The following is a 21,538-nucleotide window of genomic DNA, read 5'->3' as shown; positions in this document are numbered from 1 at the left end:
TATTTGACACTAAAAAAAGCATTTTTTCAAGATACAAAGGGCCATAACTCTGTTATTACTGATGGTGTACAATGCCAATAGGCGTGCATCATCCTGTTATCCATATATATACTCATACCAAGGTTCAATGAAATCCACCAAAGCACTTCCAAGATATGGCTCCGGACGGACGGACGGACGGACGGAAAGACGGACGGACGGAAGGACGGACGGAAAACGCCAAAACAATATCCCTCCGCCTATGGCGGGTGATAATAAAAGCAGAACAACTTCGTCACTAATGCCACAACTTCAACAATACCAACAAAATCTGCAGTAAAAACAACAACAACAAATAGAAGCAGAACATCTCTTGGAAATCCTGTCTGCTGACCACAATAATTTCCCCAAACACGCTGATTGCTATCTTAACAGCCTCTTCAACAGCCACCACCAACCCCATTCCCCTTTCGAGTTCGCTGATCGCAATCAACACAGAGAATGCACGAGACTCGAGCCGTAACCACGGGCGCATCACGGCGCATGCGTAATCGAGTTTGGCAGGCACTCGATTATTCTACAGCTCCGATAGATAATATGTACGTTTCAAATTTCAACGAGTGGTGCTCGATTTGTGCGGATACTTACATCGCGATTCCGTGCGTTCTTCTATATCAATACATACTGGATTAGCACCAAGACGTTGCTTTGAAAACCTCCGCGGTTTATTCTGGATAATAATTTGTATATTATGTGTAATCATCGACGAATGCACGTTTTGTGAAAAGTGGAATTTTCAGAACAAGTTCTTGGAAATTGTTATATGGAAGTGTCGACTACTCGATAACATATGACAAGGTTTATTAGTGCGCTTGTGAACCCTAGGTATTAATGGGTACATCGTACATGTGTTGAGAATTTTTGTGTCTGGTATACTACAAGAAGAAGCTAGTAGATGGTTTGTTTCAAAATAGTATTGCATTATATAGTTTTTATAACATTATAAATTATTTCAATGAAAAGTACCTGAATGCCTTAACATTTTCTCGTCGCGTGAGTTTCCCTCGACATTTGGTTGATCGAATATAACACTCGTCATGGGAAAGAATACTCTTTTTTTTTGAAGAGCAGCTACCATTTATAGATACTAATTTCATTTCGACCAAAACAAAAGTCAATTGTTTCCACTCACATCGCCAGAAAATTAAATTAAAGCTCATTTAGAGAATTTTATCGAAAGTATCATAATAATTGCAAATTTAATAGTTTTTTTTTTAATAAGCAAAAATGATTAAAACAAATCATCATGGAGTATTGCAAAAGTTCAGGGTCGGCACAATAAATTATGATCGGCCGTGTTAGTGGAAACAGACAACTTGTTTCGCCCAAATGCACGGCATTTAAATGTTAATTATTTAGAGGGGTAATGTAAACATAAACACTCTCGTGGGGTTACTTTATTATTTTTTTAATCCGAAATTAATGAAATAATAATTGCGTTTTTTTTTATCCAATATTGTATTATTTATTACATAAGTAACACCTGTTTGGACGATTGGGCGATATAAGCTTTTTTTACACCAATATGATGCATGTCGCCGTGGTGTAATGGATATGGTGTCCGCCTAGCGACCGGGAAGTCACGGGTTCGATCCCCACCGTCGGAACGTTCTTTAAATCTCACCCAAAGACACCAAGTACTGGTTCTAGGCATCGGAATCGAGAGCATTTATATAAGCCTTTCGATGCAATCGAGCTAAAATAAGTAGGTTTAAACTAATAAACGTTTTAAAGAACAGCAAATCCAACAATCATGGTTATTGTAAATGCAAAATATGTATATACCGATGGTAATTTGTTTGCTTTAAAAATTTTCAATTTTAAATTAAAGGGACTAAAAAGTGGTCTGGTACTGTTAAAGCCTTATCAATGAACATATACTTACGCGTTTTATAAGTTCAACAGTTTATTGGAAACGTAATTTTAACTATTCGAGTGACAAAATTAATACTAGTTAATGATTAACCCATTTATGCCTAGCGTCCTGAAAAAAGGACATTGCAAACAGCGTAGACCCAGATGAGACGCCGCATAATGCGGCGTCTCATCTTGGTCTGCGCTGTTTGCTTAAATGAATTTCTTTATGAAATATTCTAAATATAGACATTAATATACTTGACACCCCTAATTTTGGAAATAAATTGATCCAATAAAGAAGGATAGGAGAGTCCACTGGGCAGAAATGGGTTAAATTTATTGACATACGCTGCAGAAAAATTCGCCTAAAATGCACGTCTTTTCGCGTGTGAATTAAATCAACAGTCAGCGCTTTGTTTGTTTGTTAACCTTCATTTACAAACGCGCTACGCCCAAACAGGGATGACATGCTATTGCGCTGTATTAAGAAAGCTGTTTTAAAAATGATTAAGTTTGTCATTGTTTAGATTGCGTATTGTGTTGCGGATTCACATGGGAAAGCCGAGACGAATTACTGCTAATACGGCCGAAATGAAAATATCAACTTGTGCGACCCGCGCATTACTTGCAGACAAAACAAACAGCTATCGTTGATATCTGTTTCGTCTTAGGACAATCGAGACGTTAAACACGTATTTAAAATGATTACAATACCACTATATACGTTTTACAACTAAATATATTCACAAACACAATACATCTTGTATAGTTTGATACAGTTAATTAATGTTGACATGTCGTTTTTTTTATTGGATGCATTTGAAACAATAAGCAACAAATCGGTCTAACTGCCCTAACACAAAACATTTTTTTTACAGGCTTTTGAAAGTATAAGTAAGATGTTGAGTGAGTGAGGAATTTAAAATTGATGATGTAAGTCATTATCATATCATATCTCAACTGGTACAAATATTGCTAAGATATAAAAAATCCTATCGTACATTTAATGAGTATTTAAACCATATGTTCGTTACATACTTATTAAAATGTATAATGAAAACTTGTTGGATTTTTAAACATCGCACATACAACTGTAAACTGGAGTTTTACACCAAACCGCGATAAGAATGTTTCGATCCCAGGAACTCAAACTGAATAGTCCCAGCATGTTAATAGGATCTTTGGAATGAATAACGTAAGTTTTTTTGTCATTTGTGTTACGTATCGCTACAACTGTTAGTTACATAAGTTTAGTGTCTGGAAAAAGAGAAATTATATACGTGTGTTCCAGTAAGCGAATCTTGTTTGTTATTCTATTTTGTCGATTTTGTTCTGTTTTGTTCTAAAACGTATGTTTTTTTGCTGAGCAACCACCTATAAATAACATGGACGCACAATTAATTTATAATTAAGATATTTTAATTTAATGTTTGAAATTGATACAATGATGTTCTTGAAAAGAAATAAGCGCTAAATGAATATGTTTCACATGTGCACTTACGCATTCATGTCATTGCTGCATATGTTATCACTTTGTTCTCGACTCTTCCTCCATTGCAACGGTAGGCAATTTGAAGTACATTATAAAAACCGGTCTATAAGCGCGCCTCAAATAATTGTGCAACCCATCATCTCATCATCGCTGCAAATTCCAGGTATGAAAACAGAAATCGTCTATTATATTTTGTTAACAATGTAGCTAGTGGGGGACAGAGAGAGCTCATTTATTTTCTTGCATTACTCAGAGAGATGTAAGGTGCTCGTTCGCATAGAAAACACGTGCTACTATTTTACGCGTCATTAAAAACCGGCGTTCTTATTTATCCATATTTCTTTCCAGCGCTCACAGCTTACAGATTGATTTAACAGGCGAATCATGAAGGATGTGTGATGTTTCTATAGCTATTCTCGGTTCTCCACTTCGTTTTTTTTTCTTTTTTTTTTACTGTTGCCCGTTTCGGCAGACTGCACAATTGATAAAACGACTTTTTAAAATTTTACTCTTTACAATTTATTTAACGATTTGAAATTGTACTGGATTTGTACTTTAAATTATAAATACTACCTATAAGGCATGTAAACATAATTTAACACAAACACTAAGTTAATAAACTATCATTGTTTTAGAATCACGAAACAGTGTCTGTTTTAAAAACATACTTAGTACTCGGTGATTCAACTGGTTCTTACACCGTCTCTTAAATTTAACTATAATATATAATACAAAAGTCGCATAACAATGAGATGATATAAAGTTCAATTATCTTTTTGAAGTTGAGTTTTATTGTATATGTAAAGGTTTACAAATGTAGTGCTTTCTTCACCCGATTATAGAGGCATTAAATGCGCATGTCTGTATATAAACACGCCATTAAATGTTCGTTATAAATGAGAATACGCAACCCCATAACGCATGTTATTTTGCAGTTTCTGGTTTCTGTCGGAAATCGGATTATTTCAAACGATGAAAAGCACGATATTTATTAACAGTTTTATATGAACTTCCTTGTTCAACAACATTATAAACACGTGTTTATAATTGGCAACACGGAGCAGCAATTTAAAATTGATTGAGATAGGTTTTATTCAGCGTATGATAAAAAGTTACTGTTCTTTAAATTGTCTTGTACATCATTATGCGTTAAAAATTAAAAAGTTAATACAACAGAAGTAACCAAGGTTTATTGTTTTAACCCATTTAAGCACAGTGGACTCTCCCATCCTTCTAAATTTATTTCCAATATAAGGGATGTCTAGTATATTTATTTCGATTTTTAGAATATTTCTTACAGAAATTCATTTAAGCAAATTGCGCAGACCCTGATGAGACGCCTCATTATGCGGCGTCTCATCTGGGTCTACGCTGTTTGCCAATGCCTTTTTTCTAGACGCTAGGCATTAATGGGTTAAATAGGGTTGTGTACATCGAGCAATTGAAAACTTATGGCGCGAAAAATTCAGTTGTACTATTCATATGGATTTCTATAAAGATTTTTCCCATGCATCCTTTTATATCTGTACTTTTTATTTGAATCGCAAATAATGAAATATGCCAAAAACGAGTTTTACATTTTAAGCTCTTTTTTCCGCGAGTAAAGCACGTATACTGAGAGACAAACTTTTACTTGGAGGCAGAGATATTTATTTGCAAGCAATATTAATATATTTTGAGGATACAAATTAAGAAATTAGCACTTGTGTAACGGTTACAAAACACATGGTATTCTAGTAAGCACTTTGTTTTGAAACCGTAGAATATCATCTGAAAGGCAGGAACTTGTTTCGCTTAACTATTTGTTAGCAAAACCGTTGCGCGACAAATTATCACAAACTTTAATGTTTTGCCACATTCGATTTACATATTTACATTTAAAGTAAAATTGTTTGCTTATTGTTTTCATTCTAAATATTGAAAATATGCCCTCGTATCAACCCATTTATGTCTTAATGCGGCGTCTCATCTGGGTCTGCTGTTTGCTTAAATGAATTTCTTTATGAAATATTCTAAATATAGAAATGAATATACTTGACACCCCTAATTTTGGAAATAAATTGATCCAATTTAGAAGGATGGGAGAGTCCACTGGGCATAAATGGGTTAACGAAAACGGAATCCCTTAAACGCACTCCTTGTGTAATGATATGCTACCAAACAAGTTTTATCGCAACCGTTTACACAATTGCGCTGTTTTGGCTGCCAGGTTTCCAGATAAGTAACCAGTCATTCGTGCAATGTTCGATTAGTTCTGGTAACTGGGAAACTTTTCATGTACAGAGCCAGAACCATTGACTTCCCATTGCCCATGACGCTTAATTCAGGTTTTAATTCACCTTGATTTTCAACAGTACATTAGGCGTAAAATTTGGTGCCAGAAAAGTTTTAATCCCCAAGGCCTGTTCTTTAGACTTTACTGTTAGTTGGGCTTATAATTATTTGAGTATTTATATGAATTATTTTTTGAGTCCCGTTTGGGTTATTCTGTACCGCGAAATCAAATTGTTTTAAAATATTTCAAAGAATTCTTTTCTTGGAGGTGTTAATGGTGATGGATTGTTCCCAAAGGAGGGATAGTGAAATGCTTTGTTGAATAATTAAAGAATTTAGATGTGGACTTTGGATGGAAAATTGACTTTTATATAAGTACCCTGGGAATATATTTGCATGGGCGATTCTTTATTCCCTGATTGTCATGGACGATCCTGAACATATCCGAACAAACTGCACAATGGAACATGTGCCAACAAGTGACAGTAGTTTTCAACATGCATTAATCGTTAAGCGATTTGTTTGATTCAAACGATACGAAATTAACCGGTGAGTATGGAAATATATGCGGAGCACCGTGTCCTTGGATTAGCTGTGATATTAATGTCAGTCGTCGTCGGCGTTTCGGCAACCGCTGACAACAGCAAAGCCGGTGTACTGCCAATCGCCAGGTGCCGCGCAAAATGCATTTCCGAGGTAAGTGTAACCTTTAATTTTAACCCATATATGCCAAGTGGACTCTCCAATCCTTCTAATTGGATCAATTTATTTCCAAAATTAGGTATGTCTAGTATATTTATTTCTATATTTAGAATATTTCTTACAGAAATTCCTTTAAGCAAACAGCGCAAATGGGTAAAGGATATGAAATGCTATGCTTGGCTTTCATTTATAAATACTGTACATTCGGGAGCTGGTAAATACATTGTCTATAAAGGGTAAATACATGTGTGTACAATAGCAAGGGTGTGCAGGAATCGTTATGTATAGGGACTGCATGTGTAGTTTATATTGAAATTTAAAATTAAAAAGTTACTCAAGTAGAAACGACTACTAGTTTTACCATGTCTCTTCATACATAATAATTTTGGTTCTGAACAGCATGGTACAAAAACTTGTTGACTGTTTCAACTGACCGACAAATTAAAAAATTTCTTTTAAATAACTTAAATCTTAGGTTTATGCCTGTTGTATGTTATAGAGTTGATTCTCATAATTTAGAAAGTAAACCCCACAAAGCAATTAACTCTGTTCTCGCTCAACAATTTGTGTTGAACAAGAAATGCAAACAATAGTTGTAAAATGAATGATACCAGTTGTCGACTGCGCACGAAATGTTTACTGCAACATATCCTGTCAAGACCCAGTTAACCCATTTATGCCGAGTGGACTCTCCCATCCGTCTAAATTGGATCAATTTATTTCCAAAATTAGGGATGTCTAGCATATATATTTCTATATTTAGAATATTTATTACAGAAATTCCTTTAAGCAAACAGCGCAGATCCTGATGAGACGCCGCATCATGCGGCGTCTCATCTGGATCTACGCTGTTTACCAAGGCCTTTTTTCTAGACGCTAGGCATAAATGGGTTAAACTAACGCAGGTGAATGCAGTAACAAATCAATTATGTGACATATCAGTTGGACGTTCCTCATTTTGAAGAAGAACGACATATCTAGAAAGTAATACATTAACCCAATCGTTTACGTTTAAATGAACACATTTGGCATTTCATGTTTGCAATTAGTTTTGCACCATTGCGTTAAAAAGATAAATGCAACAACAATAATAATGATAAGTCTCATTATTAAGTGACATGAAACATGTAAAGCGAGTTGCTACGCCCCATTCAACAAAGTTTCGAAAAACTACTATATGTAGTAAAATTCACAAGAAATCCTTGCCAAAAATTGCATGCCGACCACTTGTGAAATATTATAAATCAATGGCATACTTATTAATTTTGTGCATGAACGCCAATGATCTGGTTTGGGAGCGTTCAAATGTCGCATGTCGATTTCATTAACAGAACAGAACATAACAGTTTATTTTCGACATAAGCATATACAGCTCATCGTCAAAATAACAACTCTTTTGTTTATGCATTTTTACTAATATATGATTTGTGTGACAAATTAATATGTAAGAGAAGGATGTTTATAATTTTCAATAAAATTAAATGTATGTTAAAATCTGTAATTCATTGAGAAAAATTAACGTAAGCGATACCAGCTTGGTGATTCGTTTGATATGTCCGTGGAGTATTAACCATTTAGGAGTCAGTGTAATGTATCCATCTTCATATTAAATGATAAAACTGTTACTACTTAAGTACCCCAAACATAGAACATAAACTGAAATATTTAGAAATGTTTATCCGTCTTGTCTATGTCATTTGTTCTCAATTAATAATTATACAAGTATAGGTTTTGATAAAGGGTATTTTACATTTGTTTAACAAGCGCTCGCAAGCACAGTTATTGGATATAATAAATTCACATGCGTTAAATCCTGCACTTTTTCATATTATGGAATAATATTTTAAAGGGGCCTATTCACAGATTTTGGCATATTTTGAAGTTTGTCATTAAAGGCTTTAAATTGATAAATGTAAACATTGGATCTTAAAAGCTCCAGTAATAAATCAAGAATAAAATTAAAACAAGGAAAAAAAAAGTAGCCGGTACCAGTGACCCCCGGAGTCCTGGAGTTAGTCTGAAGTAAAAACGCATAAGCCCTCACGGCTATTCCGCCGAGTATACACAGAATTAGTATTGTATACCTTATATAAGAAATCTTCGTAGTTTTGTAAATTTAAACGACAACAACAGAACTCTCCAAATAATTCAATCGTTTCGCGTTGCAACGCTTTATAATTTTTAGGTTTTCAAATCGTCAAAAGATACATATAATGGCTATATTGGACCATGGTAAATGTTCAGTAATACTGTTTCCTCACAAATATCATAACTAAAACGAAAATTTGCGAATCTGAAACAACTTTTTTTAATTTTGTCAATTTACCAAACCGTGAAAAGATCCCTTTAAGCGGAATAGAAATTTAAAAAGAATTTTTATGAATAAGTATGTGCTTGTTTTCCAATCCTTGTCTTATAAGTATGGAAAGCAAACACCGTTGAAGGTTATTGCAAATGTTATGGCCGATGTTAACATGTCTTCGAAAAGGGCAAGATTCACTAGTTGAATCTAGACGAACGGGCAGATTGAATATGAACATCAAGCGCCCATGAACATTTCTTTGCTTTATAATTTGAATTAGAGATTACCAATAGTATGCTTGAAAATTCGTAAAACCCGCGCCACCTTTGTGCGGCCCGATTTACGGGATATGCTAAAATAAGTCGCGTTCTGAGAAACTGGGCATAATGCATGTGCGTAAAGTTTCATCCCAGTTTAGCACGCGCAGTCTGCACAGGCTAATCAGGGACGACACTTTCTGCCTAAACTTGATTTTCGGTAAGAAGGGACTTCCTTGAAACTAAAAAGACCATAAACGCGGAAAGTGTCGTCCCTGATTAGCCTGTGCGGACTGCACTGGCTCATCTGGGACGACATTGTACGCACATACATTATGCCCAGTTTTCTCAGAACACGACTCAAATTATTTTCCAGTCGGCATTTATCATGTCGTTCTAACGTCAAAGCACATTTTAAGGGGATGGATAGTTGCAAATTTAACGCTGGAAAGCCATGTGAACGTGTAATGTAACGTTATAATACGTATTGTGTTCATGTATGCGCATGATATAATCGTGAGACGAATGCAACATGTTTAAACCCAATAATAATTACCATTCAGCCCGAAATCAACTATTAGGTTTGCCCTGTGTCTTTTTCACCCCTCTCCCTACCCACTGGCTGCCGATTTCAATCACCTGTTGCATTGGATACCTCAGCTGGTAGCGATGTAGTGTCGATATTTATAGAGTCGAGGTATTCATGATTCCCGGATTTAATTGTGAACGTGGTAACAGACGAGCGACACACTTTTCCCATAGATGATGAACATGCTTTATCTTACAGTGTTTTATGGAATTTTATAACTTTTTCAATATGCTTAGGAAAAATGTAGAATTCATTTGCTAGTATTCACAACACTAAACAGATAATGTGTGCGTGTTCAAAAATTTTGATTTTTTTTTGTTTTGTCGAATTATTCTTAGTAAATTCCAAAACTGTATTCGATATAAATAGTATTTCTTGTAAGAAGTGTGTAAATTTTAAAGCCGATTTAAAAATAAAATATGTACCCGACCAAATAATGGTGATAAATAGTATAATATAAACACATATACAGCTTAAAGAGCGTTAACAATTCGGCGACACGAGATTTTACAGTACATTAATACTCTGATTCTTGATAACTCTCGTTTGAAATTCGATACAAAGTCTGTTTACGGTGACATTTTATATTGTTCATTGGTAATTTAATATGAGGAAAAAGTGAATGATAAACAATCGACGACCTTCAAACTTGAATGTTACAGCTGTTTTAATGTTACTTAAATGTCAATACTTAAAAGAAGAGACAGCGTAACTATGGCGCGGACAAACCTGCGTCAAGTCTTAATGGATTCCTCTATAGATAAATTGGTTATATACGATTTAAAAGGATGTCATATCACAAACAATACATTGATATATGTTTATCTACATGTGGTGGGATCATTAAAATATGTTTGAAGACTCATTTTAAATCTGTTAAACTTTTAAGTATTTTTTGTTTAAAAGTTCTGCACTGATTTTCATATTAAAATTTAAAACATATATAAAAATGTTAACAAACAAATCTATACTGTTTTATATTGTCTCCCGACTTCGTGAATTATATAAGAAAGAACAAATGAATAAGAAACATTGCCGTCCCCGGATGTCGAACCTGGACTTATGGAGGCAAATACGCGCTACCTCTGCGCAAAGTTGACTTCAATATATGGGGCCTTTAAACGCTATACTTGTACTACATATATATACTCAAAAAAGATAAACGCGTTACGAACGCGTTATAATTCACGGATTTCGAACATAGACGCTCGATGTCAATGACAATGTTTTTTTTTAATTTATTGATTTATTTATTATTTAGTTACCCGTTGTTTATTATAATGCATACACATACTAAATTAATAAAAATCTTCCGACAAAACGTCTTCTTGAAAAAAGATAGTTCGACTATGTATGTATAGATATTGACGAACTATCTTGTTTTAAGAAGACGTTTTGTCGGCAGATTTTTTTTATTAATTTAGTATGTGTATGCATTTTAATAAACAACGGGTAACTAAAAAATAAATCAATTAATAAATTAAAAAAAAACACATTGCCATTGACATCGAGCGCCTGTGATTTCGAATGGCGATTACATAATAGTTGATCAATATTTAAACATTTTTCAGAGTCGAGAGTGTTATTTCGCTTGTTTAAGCCATTATTGCCTAGTGGACTCTCCCATCCTTCTTAATTGGATCAATTTATTTCCAAAATGAGGGATGTCTAGTATATTTATTTCTATATTTAGAATATTTCTAACAGAAATTCCTGTAAGCAAACAGCGCAGACCCTGATGAGACGCCGCATCATGCGGCATCTCATCTGTGTCTACGCTGTTTGCCAAAACCTTCTTTTCTAGACGCTAGGCATAAAAAGGTTAAACGTACTGAATACATTCTCCTTGAATCTATGACAATTATTTTTAAAATCGGTATTTTACCCAAATGTGAACAAATACCGTTCACGGTTTGTTGGTTAACACTTCAAAGTTTTCCCACTTGAATGTACACACAGTAAGAATTCCATGATATTACTCATCCGAACAGATAGTACTCACAAACATAGTGTTGAAATTTAGTTGCAAATGTTCCCGAGTGAAAAGTCGTTCCTCCATTTTATGAGATAGAAACGGAATATATGGACGGGTAAATTTCATTATGATAAATAGTGATTTCAGTATTGTTTATATTGATGTAACATACTCACAAACATACACACACTTAATGTTATATTGCTTGAAAATTCTGATCCTGATTAATTATTTTGCCAAGACAAAGTACATGCCTTCAAAACTATATATACGATCAGAAAACTTGCACTTATCCAAAGTGATTTTTGCTAACAAGCATAATTTGATATAATGGTGATAACATCTAATTTTGACTAATGACCCCAAATTAATTATCCTCATTATAAACCACTCAGTCTGATTATTATTCGTCTTGCGGAGTTATAATTGTATGCTTTGTATGCTTATAGTATAATTACGTGTTTCATGCCAATTTTTCAACTACATGTATAACAAAATCGTAAGCGAGATTCGTTAAGGAAGATGTGGTGACCAAGGACGAATGGAATAGATGATCCTCGTTTTGCTCTAATAGTGTACTTATACTATTTCTCAGCTATTGTTAAACTCTTGGTGTCTATTGATCGAAAACCACAAACATTAATTCGAGCCCTTTTGAAAAACTTCACATGTCATGCACTTCATTTAACAAGTCAAAGACACAATAATAATCAAGAACATGACTTGGAACGTTTGCAAATTCATTGAGTTGTTGCCAAAAAGGAGCGTCAACAGTCCACTTCTTAACGTTGTTGTAACTGAGTGCTTTTATCTGTTGGTTCATTTGAATGCACGGATGCTTCATCGGAATAATTAACAGGAACACAAAAAATAAATAATCATATACAAGTATACCTACATACACACAGTGACTCATGACGCGGTAACAACTCAAAATTTCAACATTGCTATTGGAGATTACGGCTATTGACCGATTGTTAAAACGATGCGATTAAACAAAATACAAACAACAAACAAACACCGAAGAACATACAAGCTATGGTTTGGGAATCAGAAACGCTTTCAGGCCAGTTATTAATGCATGACTGCAGACCATGCGATTATGTATATTATGCATACCGTATTTAAACAGAGTGCGGTTGTGAATGAATCCAAATATCACGCTACGTAAAATTATATGGCATATCTTGTCGGATGAAATACAACACAACCGATAATATGAGTCGGGTTCTGTGAAAACTGGGGATAATGCATGTGCGTAAAGTGTCGTCCCAGATTAGCCTGTGCAGTCCAAACAGGCTAATCAGAGACGACACTTTCCGCTTTTATGGAATTTTTGTTTTCAATGAAAGTCCTCCTTACCAAAAATCAAGTTTAGGCGGTAAGTGTCGTCCCTGATTAGCATGTGCGGACTGCACATGCTAATCTGCGACGACACTTTACGCATGTGCATTAAGCCCAGTTATCTCAGAACACAACTCATTTCATTGAAGTGCATCATTCACAGGCGATATTTTAACGTTCAGTGTGTTCGCATTTAGTTAAATAAATACATGTAACTGGCAGTTAAACACAATTACTTGTGATCGAAACAGTCACATGGTTTAACCATATAAGTGTGATCGTCTGTACGATATATGCTTTAATTTCTTTTATGCGAATAGCAAACAACTTTTTATAGTTGCCATAGCAATTTAGCAAAAGGTACATACCACAGAAACACTTTTCTAAGTAATATCTCAGGAGAGGCTACCACGTTTCTACACCCCCTCCCTCCCTTTAAAACCGCTTTTGGGTGTGATAACTGAAACCTGTTGGTTTGTGGGTTGAAACTAATAAACATATATCAAGATTTTTTTTTGAATTATGAGAAAATTAATTCGCATTGCTCAAACGGTAGCATTATGTTCAACACAATTATTGTCCACTTTTACTTTTGGTTGAACAATATTAAATAATACCTTGATAACATAACATAAATGCCTTAATGCACGTCTTTTTTAAGTGCAGACGATTGTTACAGTGGTTTGTACATGTAATAAAAAATGCGTGTGGGATGAGCAATTATTATATATTGTTTTAATATCCATAACGTAAAATGCTCGAAATTCCAGACAGATCGTGTTTTTTTAACGTACTGAAAATATGCAATTCACACATTACGCAATACAACATGAGGAATCTCTGAAACCATCGTCTATTCAAATCAGAAAGCGCACACTTTACCACAAGTGGCTACTGTCAAAATAAGAACGCGACTGTTTGATGGTTTTTGAAACTTGCAATTTGTTTGGATTGTAGTGATTCTGGGAAGCACTTGTGTTTCTCCGGTGTTAATCAATTTGTTGTTTTGTTCATTTAGACATAAATGTTTGTTTTAGACAGCGATGAATTCGATGAAGTTTTTGTCTGGAGAGTGTCTTTTCAAGTCGTGGTTAACTCATTCAAGTGTTTATTATTTAAACATTTGCGTTTATTGCACATTTCATCCGAACAATTTATATCCCAGCGTAGACGTAATATAAAATGCCATGCTTGTGTAATAAAATCATTACAGGCTTGAGAAGAATGTTGATGCTGAATACAGGAATAATGAAACTTCTAAAGTCTATAAGTTTATGCTATAGTTATTATTTCAATTATTTTCAAGCTGTCGTTTTAATTAAAAAAGAATACTTTTAGCATGTTCTACACTATATAATGTGTGTGAACAGCTATCGTTATTAAGTTTTTCGTACAAAATGTCGACCTATAATATAGTGCAAGATTTTCTACACAATGAATGTGTGTGGCTTTATAATAGTAAACGCCTGAAATAAATAAGAGATTTACGCAAAACCAACAAAAACAAATAAATTTAATCTTTACAAACGTATGGTGTGAGTATCAGTGTCCGCATACGTCAATCTAGAAAGGTACATTTCATCTCCTAAACAAGATATAGTTTGTAATAAAACTACCGGCGTTGAAAAGTTAACGTACAAATTGTGCCGACGTTAGGTAGAGATAGACATGGCACCAATGTTCATAACAGAAAACTAGAACATACATCAACTGTTTTGTCTACGGAAAATATAAAAACGTCATTGTGTACATTGCTGTAACTTGTTTCTTTTCAACACTCATTTGTTTAAACAGACTCATAAATACTGAAAATATATATTTCAAATCTTGACGTTTAATATCAGTAAACTATAAAAACTTACCTGGAAATAATACTTGCAAATTCTTACTTTGAAATGACGCTGAAGGTAAAGTATTAAAACGCAGTTTACGCAGATCTTATAGACGTAATTTTATCGTTGATTATATAAATTAGGAAAGACAACTAAGGTTTTTGTTTTCTTTAAACGGTTCACTTTTATATGTATGAACAAAGTGTATTATTACCAACCCATCTTGCCACCTTATGTCAGACTTATACCTGCAATGTACCGTAAGCCTCGGAAATAAAACATAGTGACGTTAAATGTTTTTCAATACTGATAATTGCAGAGAAATATGAGCCACCCGCGTCGATCTCATGTTGTGTAATAATAATGGGTGATGGTAAATATCGAGAATGCGTGTTGGTACGCAGTTCAAACAAGAAAAAGCGCGAATGGGTGTTACAGGATAGTTATCAAGATAAACATCACACGCTTGCGTTGCAAGCATAGTCAATAATGTATGTATATATTATTGCAATGAAAGCAACACTGGAATGCTTTTTATCATATTAATTCAGATTTACTGGTTATTCGTTGTGTACGTAGTACACATATTATTTTGCATTATGAATAGAAGGAACCTATTTTTTTATTGAAAGACAGGCGAATAACAAAAGGTTTATGTTATCAGTTAGCGATATTTTCTGTATTCATATTAGCATTAAATATATACACTTAAGATATTTTCATTTACAAAATGGGTCACTCAACGTGGGTGGGAGTTATAGGGTCATAAAAAATAATGACATATCTGGTTAAACATTTTTTACTTGACACAATAATGTATAAGACATTTTATGATGATGAAAAAAAGGATCTGTTTTTCACATCAGCTCTTGTATTACTATTCATTTGTTATTTTCTTGTAACGTTTATGTTCAAATTAAAGTAAATATTTTCACTGTTAAAGGTACTTTTATAGGGACATTTTCTCAGATTTTGGCATGTATTGTAGTTCGTCATTAAATGCTTTATATTGATAAATGTAAACATTGGATCTATGCTCCAGTAAAAAAAAAACGAGATTCAAATTAAAGAAAGAAAAAAGTAACCCACAACTGGGCTCGAACCACTGACCCCCTGGAGTAAAAGTCTAACGCTTAGACCTCTTGGACGTCCGTGCTCATACAACGAATGATGTATTTAAAACTTTATATAAGCAATCCTCGTTGTTTCGCATAATCGCATAATATAACGACACCAACAGAACTCTCCAAATTATTCAATCGTTACGCGTTGCAACGCTTTATAACTTTCAGGTTTTTAAATCGTCAAAAGATGCATACACTGGATATTTTAGAGCACGGTAAATGTACAGTATTACTGTTTCCTCACAGATATCCTAACTACACCGACAATTTCCGAATGTGAAACATTTGTGTAATTTTGTAAATTTTTCAAAACGAAAAAAGGCCCTTTTCAAAAGTTAAAAAGTTAACCCATTTATGCCTAGCGTCCTGAAAAAAGGACATTGCAAACAGCGTAGACCCAGATGAGACGCCGCATAATGTGGCGTCTCATCTGGGTCTGCGCTGTTTGCATAAATGAATTTCTTTATGGAATATTCTAAATATAGAAATAAATATACTTGACACCCCTAATTTTGGAAATAAATTGATCCAATTTAGAAGGATGGGAGAGTCCACTGGACATAAATGGGTTAAGCAACGTTTTTATTTTCCACACAAAAAGGTATGCATTATATTCAAACAAACAAAATAGAGACAATAACAATTATTGAGCATATACGTTCTTGTATTGGTTATCATCGAGCAAAATCGAAAAAAAATCTTGAAACTTTCTATATTCTATCAGAACCGTGTTCCTCCCAACAAAGCTTTTAAACTAACCTTTAGATTCTGCTTGGTGGAGCGGCAATGTATTGGTTTTGCTCTCTAATAGTTTAGGCATCGAACCTCGAAGCGAAATCGGTTTCCTTCTTATTATAATTTCGTAAAAAAATATTTAAAATGTTGGTAAAATCATTTGATTACTTTTTTAGCTCACCTGAGCACAACGTGCTCATGGTGAGCTTTTGTGATCGCCTTTTGTCCGTCGTCCGTCGTGCGTTGTCCGTTGTGCGACGTCAACATTTGCCTTGTTCACTCTCTAGAGGCCACATTTATTGTCCAATCTTCATGAAATTTGGTCAGAAGATTGGTTTCAATGATATCTTGGATGAATTCGAAAATGTTTACGTTTGCTTGAAAAACATGGCTGCCAAGGGGAGGGGCATTTTCCTTATATGGCTATATATGGCTATAGTAAAATCTTGTTAACACTCTAGAGGCCACATTTATTGTCTGATCTTCATGAAACCTGGTCAGAAGATTCATCTCAATAATATCTTGGACGAGTTTGAAAATGATGCCGGTTGGTTGAAAAACATGGCCGCAAGGGGGCGGGGCATTTTTCCTTATATGGCTATAGTAAAACCTTGTTAACACTATAGAGGCCACATTTATTTCCAGATCTTCATGAAATTTGGTCAGAAGATTGGTTTCAATGATATCTTAGATGAGTTCAAAAATGGTTACGTTTGCTGGAAAAACATGGCTGCCAAGGGGCGGGGCATTTTTCCTTATATGGATATATTTGGCTATAGTAAAATATTGTTAACACTCTAGATGCCACATTTATTGTCTGCTCTTCATGAAACTTGGTCAGAAGATTCATCCTAATAAAATCTTGGACGAGTTCGAAAATGATGCCGGTTGGTTGAAAAACATGGCCGTCTGGGGGCGGGGCATTTTTCCTTATATAGCAATAGTAAAACCTTGTTAACACTCTAGAGGCCACATTTATTGTCCAATCTTGATGAAATATGGTCAGAAGATTTGTCTTAATGATATCTTGGATGGGTTCGAAAATAGTTACGTTTGCTTGAATAACATGGCCGCCAAGGGGCGGGGCATTTTTCATTATGGCTATATAAGGCTATAATAAAATCTTGTTAACACTCTAGAGGCCACATTTATAGTCCGATCTTCATGAAACTCGGTCAGAAGATTCATCCCAATATATCTTGGACGAGTTCAAAAATGATGCCGGTTGGTTGAAAAACATGGCCACCACAGGGGCGGGGCTATTTTCCTTGTATGGCTATAGTGAACCTTGTTAACACTCTAGAGGTCACATTTATTTTCCGATCATCATGAAACTTGGTCAGAAGATTTGTCCCAATAATAACTTGGATGAGTTCGAAAATGGTTTTGGTTGCTTAAAAAACATGGCCACCAGGGGCGGGGCATTTTTTCTTATATGGCTATATATGGATATCGTAAAGTCTTGTTAACACTCTAGAGGCCACATTTATTGTCTAATCTTCATGAAATTTGGTCAGAAGATTGGTCTCAATGATATCTTGGATTTGTTCGAAAATAATTATGTTTGCTTGAAAAAAATGGCTTCCAAGGGGCGGGGCATTTTTCCTTATATGGCTATAGTAAAATCTTGTTAACACTCTAGAGGCCACATTTACTGTCCGATCTTCATGAAACTTGGTCAGAAGATTCATCCCGATAATATCTCGGATGTGCTCAAAAATGATGCCGGTTGGTTGAAAAACATGGCTGCCAGGGGGCGGGGCATTTTTCCTTATATGGCTATAGAAAAACCTTGTTAACACACTAGAGGCCACATTTATTTTCCGATCTTCGCGTAACTTGGTCATAAGATTTGTCCCAATAATATCTTGTTATCTCAGGTGAGCGACGTTGGGCCTTTCAGGCCCTCTAGTTGTTTCAAGTACAACTATGTGTGAACGAGTCCCTTTAATGATACAGACTGATGCTCTGTATAACATAGGCTCGATGTTCAAAAAACGTTTACCTTAAATTGAGATGAAAACCCAAATGTACTTACATTGCAAAAACATCTTACGCAACTTGACGTTTATTTCTAAGTGGAAACTAAAACTGTTGATAGCCCCAAATATATTTTGCAAAATCTTTACGAAGGCGGTTATCACAGATTCAGTTTAAGTGTGATCGTTAGCTTACACTAATGTTAAAGACCATATTTTGCAAATCAGTATGTGCTTAAAAGCCTTAGGTACGGTATGGAAAGACAACCACTGCCTGTTGCAGCAGACGACAAATGCTATATAGAGCGTCTGCTAGGAAAGATAACCACCACATTTGCCTGTTTATAGTTCACCACTGGTACACTGCAGAGGGTTTATATGACTAATAGTGCTTAACAGCTTGTAAGACGAGATTGGCCAGTCTAGTGTTTATCATTGAAATCTGTACATATTGGCTGCTTTCAGGGAAAACGGGCTTAATGCATGTCAAATAAGATTAGCCTGTTCATACTGATTAGCCTGTGCAATGCGCACAAGCTAATCAAGGACGACATTTTACAACAGCGAACACCTACAGTGCCTTCAGCGCTTTGATTGTCAATTGTTGGCGTCTGTGTATTGTGATCCCTTTTGCATAAACAATTTCCATCGATTATACCCAATTGCTCTGTTAGATACATTTCTCAATTTCCCAATAAAGTTAAAAAAAATTCTAAACTAAACAAGTTTATATTTAGGGTATTTGAAAAAGTTTCTTTGTCAGAAGATTGGTGCCAACGATATCTTGGACGTGTTCGAATTTTTTTCCGGTTTGTTGAAAAACATGACCGCCAGGAGGCGTGGTATTTTCCTAAATGGCTAAAGTAAAACCTTGTTAACACACTTTAAGTCACATTTAGTGTACAATCTTCTTGGAACTATTAAATCCGTTCTAAAATGGTTCCGGTCTGTTAAAAACGCGGTCGCCAGGGTGTGGGGCATTTTTTCCTAATATGGCTATAGTTAAACCTTTTTAACACTCTAAAAGTCGCATTTATTGTCCAATCTTCATGAAACTTTGGATGAGTTCGAATATGGCTTTTGCCTGTTGAAAAAAGATGGCGGGGCATTTTTCCATATATGATTATTGTAACTCTTGTATACTCTCTAGAATTCACATATATGGTCCAAACTTTTTGAAACTCGGTCTTGGGGCGGGGCATTTTTTTCCGTTTAAGGCTATAGTCATACCTTGTTAGCACTCTATACATCCCATTTTTAGCTAAAAATCCATTAAATATGAACAGAACATGTGATTCTATGATATATGGGCTGAGTTAGAAAAAGGGTACCGTCAATTGAGAAAAACATGGTCGCCAGAGGGTGGGGCATTTTTCCTTAAATGGCTCTAGTAAAACCTTGTTACGTCTCTAGAAGTCACATTTATGGTCCAATCTTTATGATACTTGGTCAGAACATTTTTTCTTGTGATAGCTCGGCTTTTGTCGAGACTGGTTATGATTCGTGGAAAAGTATGGCCATAAATGGCGGGGCATTTTACATTAAATGGCTATAGTAAAAACCTGGAAAAAATACTTAAGATGTCACATTTATAGTCCAATCGTCATGTTAATTGTTCAGAACATTTGTTCTAATTATATCAGGGTCGAGTTCGTCGAAAATGGTTCTCGTCAGTTGAAAACATGGCCTACAGGGGACTGGGTATTTTCGTTTGTGGCTAAAATAAAACATTGTTAACTCCCTAGTTTATATTTTAGCCAAGTTTGTAACATGTTTTAGAAATATCTCAAAATTTGCTGAGGCAGCTAAGTTCTCTGCAGGCTCAGGTGAGCGACGTGGGCCTCTGGCCCTCTTGATTCCAAGTGGTATTAAGATATTATTGTTTAATCAACATTATAATTGCTGTTGTTGCCAAATTGATGTCGGATCAGGAAGCTGTTTTACGCTTATAATTATTTTCATCATTAATATAATACGCTAGGTTCAAAGTATTAAGATCTTTAGCCATTATAATCATAAGATATAATTGCGAACTCTAAGCCGTGGTGACCTATATTTTTATCAAGGAACAACATCATTTTTCATGGTCTTTTTGCTAAGATAATAAACTGTTACATTTTAAGCTTCAAGATGGCAAGATTTCATGAGCGAAGATATGAATTATCTTCTAGCTGATTAGAAGCCCCTTCGTATGCGAGCATATATACAGGAGAAACTTGCATACTGATAAATAAGACACTGCATGGTGCATTATGTTAGGCACTGAACAAAGGAAATGCAATGTCGCGGTTCCCGGTATATCTACCCTTAACACATTCCCACTTAGAAGCTTAGTGCATTGGCTATGTGCAAAAAACATAAAACCTAAACAGACTGCGAGTTACTGCTCATCAGTATCTAATGGTTTGAAATGAAGCTTTTACAGCAAACTTAGATCTTGTAAGAAAGACCCTTTTATGAAATTTCACTTTCTAAGTCACTACAAATGCGTCAAAATACGTATTTGAGTGGTACAGGGTTAACCACACCAAAATAGATTATTAACCCATTTATGCCCAGTGGACTCTCCCATCCTTCTAAATTGGATCAATTTATTCCCAAAATTAGAGATGTCTAGTATATTTATTTCTATATTTTGAATATTACTTACTGAAATTCCTTTAAGCAAACAGCGCAGACACAGATGAGACGCCGCATCATGCGGCGTCTCATCTGGGTCTACGCTGTTTGCAATGTCCTTTTTTCAGGACGCTAGGCATGACTGGGTTAATATAGATATAACATAATCCTTACCGCACTCCATCCCTTTTATAACACGTTTACAATATTGCCAGTACTGAAAAATTGCACAAAGTACATACATGTAGTCTGAAAACATAAATAGACATTTTATACAATTATTAGGATTTAGCCAAATAAAAAAAATCCAGGGTGTGGTGTCGAGCGGACTAAAGAAGGAGGAAAACCTCGTGAAAAAGCGACGGTTAACCCATTTATGACTAGTGGACTCTCCCATCCTTCAAAATTGGATCACTTT

At 35.0% G+C, this 21,538-nt stretch overlaps 1 protein-coding gene across 1 annotated transcript in view; it reads left to right on the top strand.

Annotated features, from left to right (window-relative positions):
• Positions 1 to 584: 584 nt before the first annotated feature.
• LOC127874634 (uncharacterized) overlaps positions 585 to 21,538 on the top strand; it is a 96,072-nt gene continuing 75,118 nt past the window's right edge. Inside the window, exons 1-2 of the mRNA XM_052419095.1 lie at positions 585 to 937; positions 5,931 to 6,358. Of these exons, the coding sequence (XP_052275055.1) occupies positions 6,218 to 6,358 (141 nt within the window). The 5' untranslated portion in view covers positions 585 to 937; positions 5,931 to 6,217. The remainder of the gene's footprint in view (positions 938 to 5,930; positions 6,359 to 21,538) is intronic.

The sequence above is a fragment of the Dreissena polymorpha genome, chromosome 3 (genome assembly GCF_020536995.1).
Source record: "Dreissena polymorpha isolate Duluth1 chromosome 3, UMN_Dpol_1.0, whole genome shotgun sequence".
NCBI classification, from domain to species: domain Eukaryota; kingdom Metazoa; phylum Mollusca; class Bivalvia; order Myida; family Dreissenidae; genus Dreissena; species Dreissena polymorpha.
Note: the sequence above shows the minus strand (reverse complement) of the source record. Positions and strands in the feature narration are given on the sequence as shown.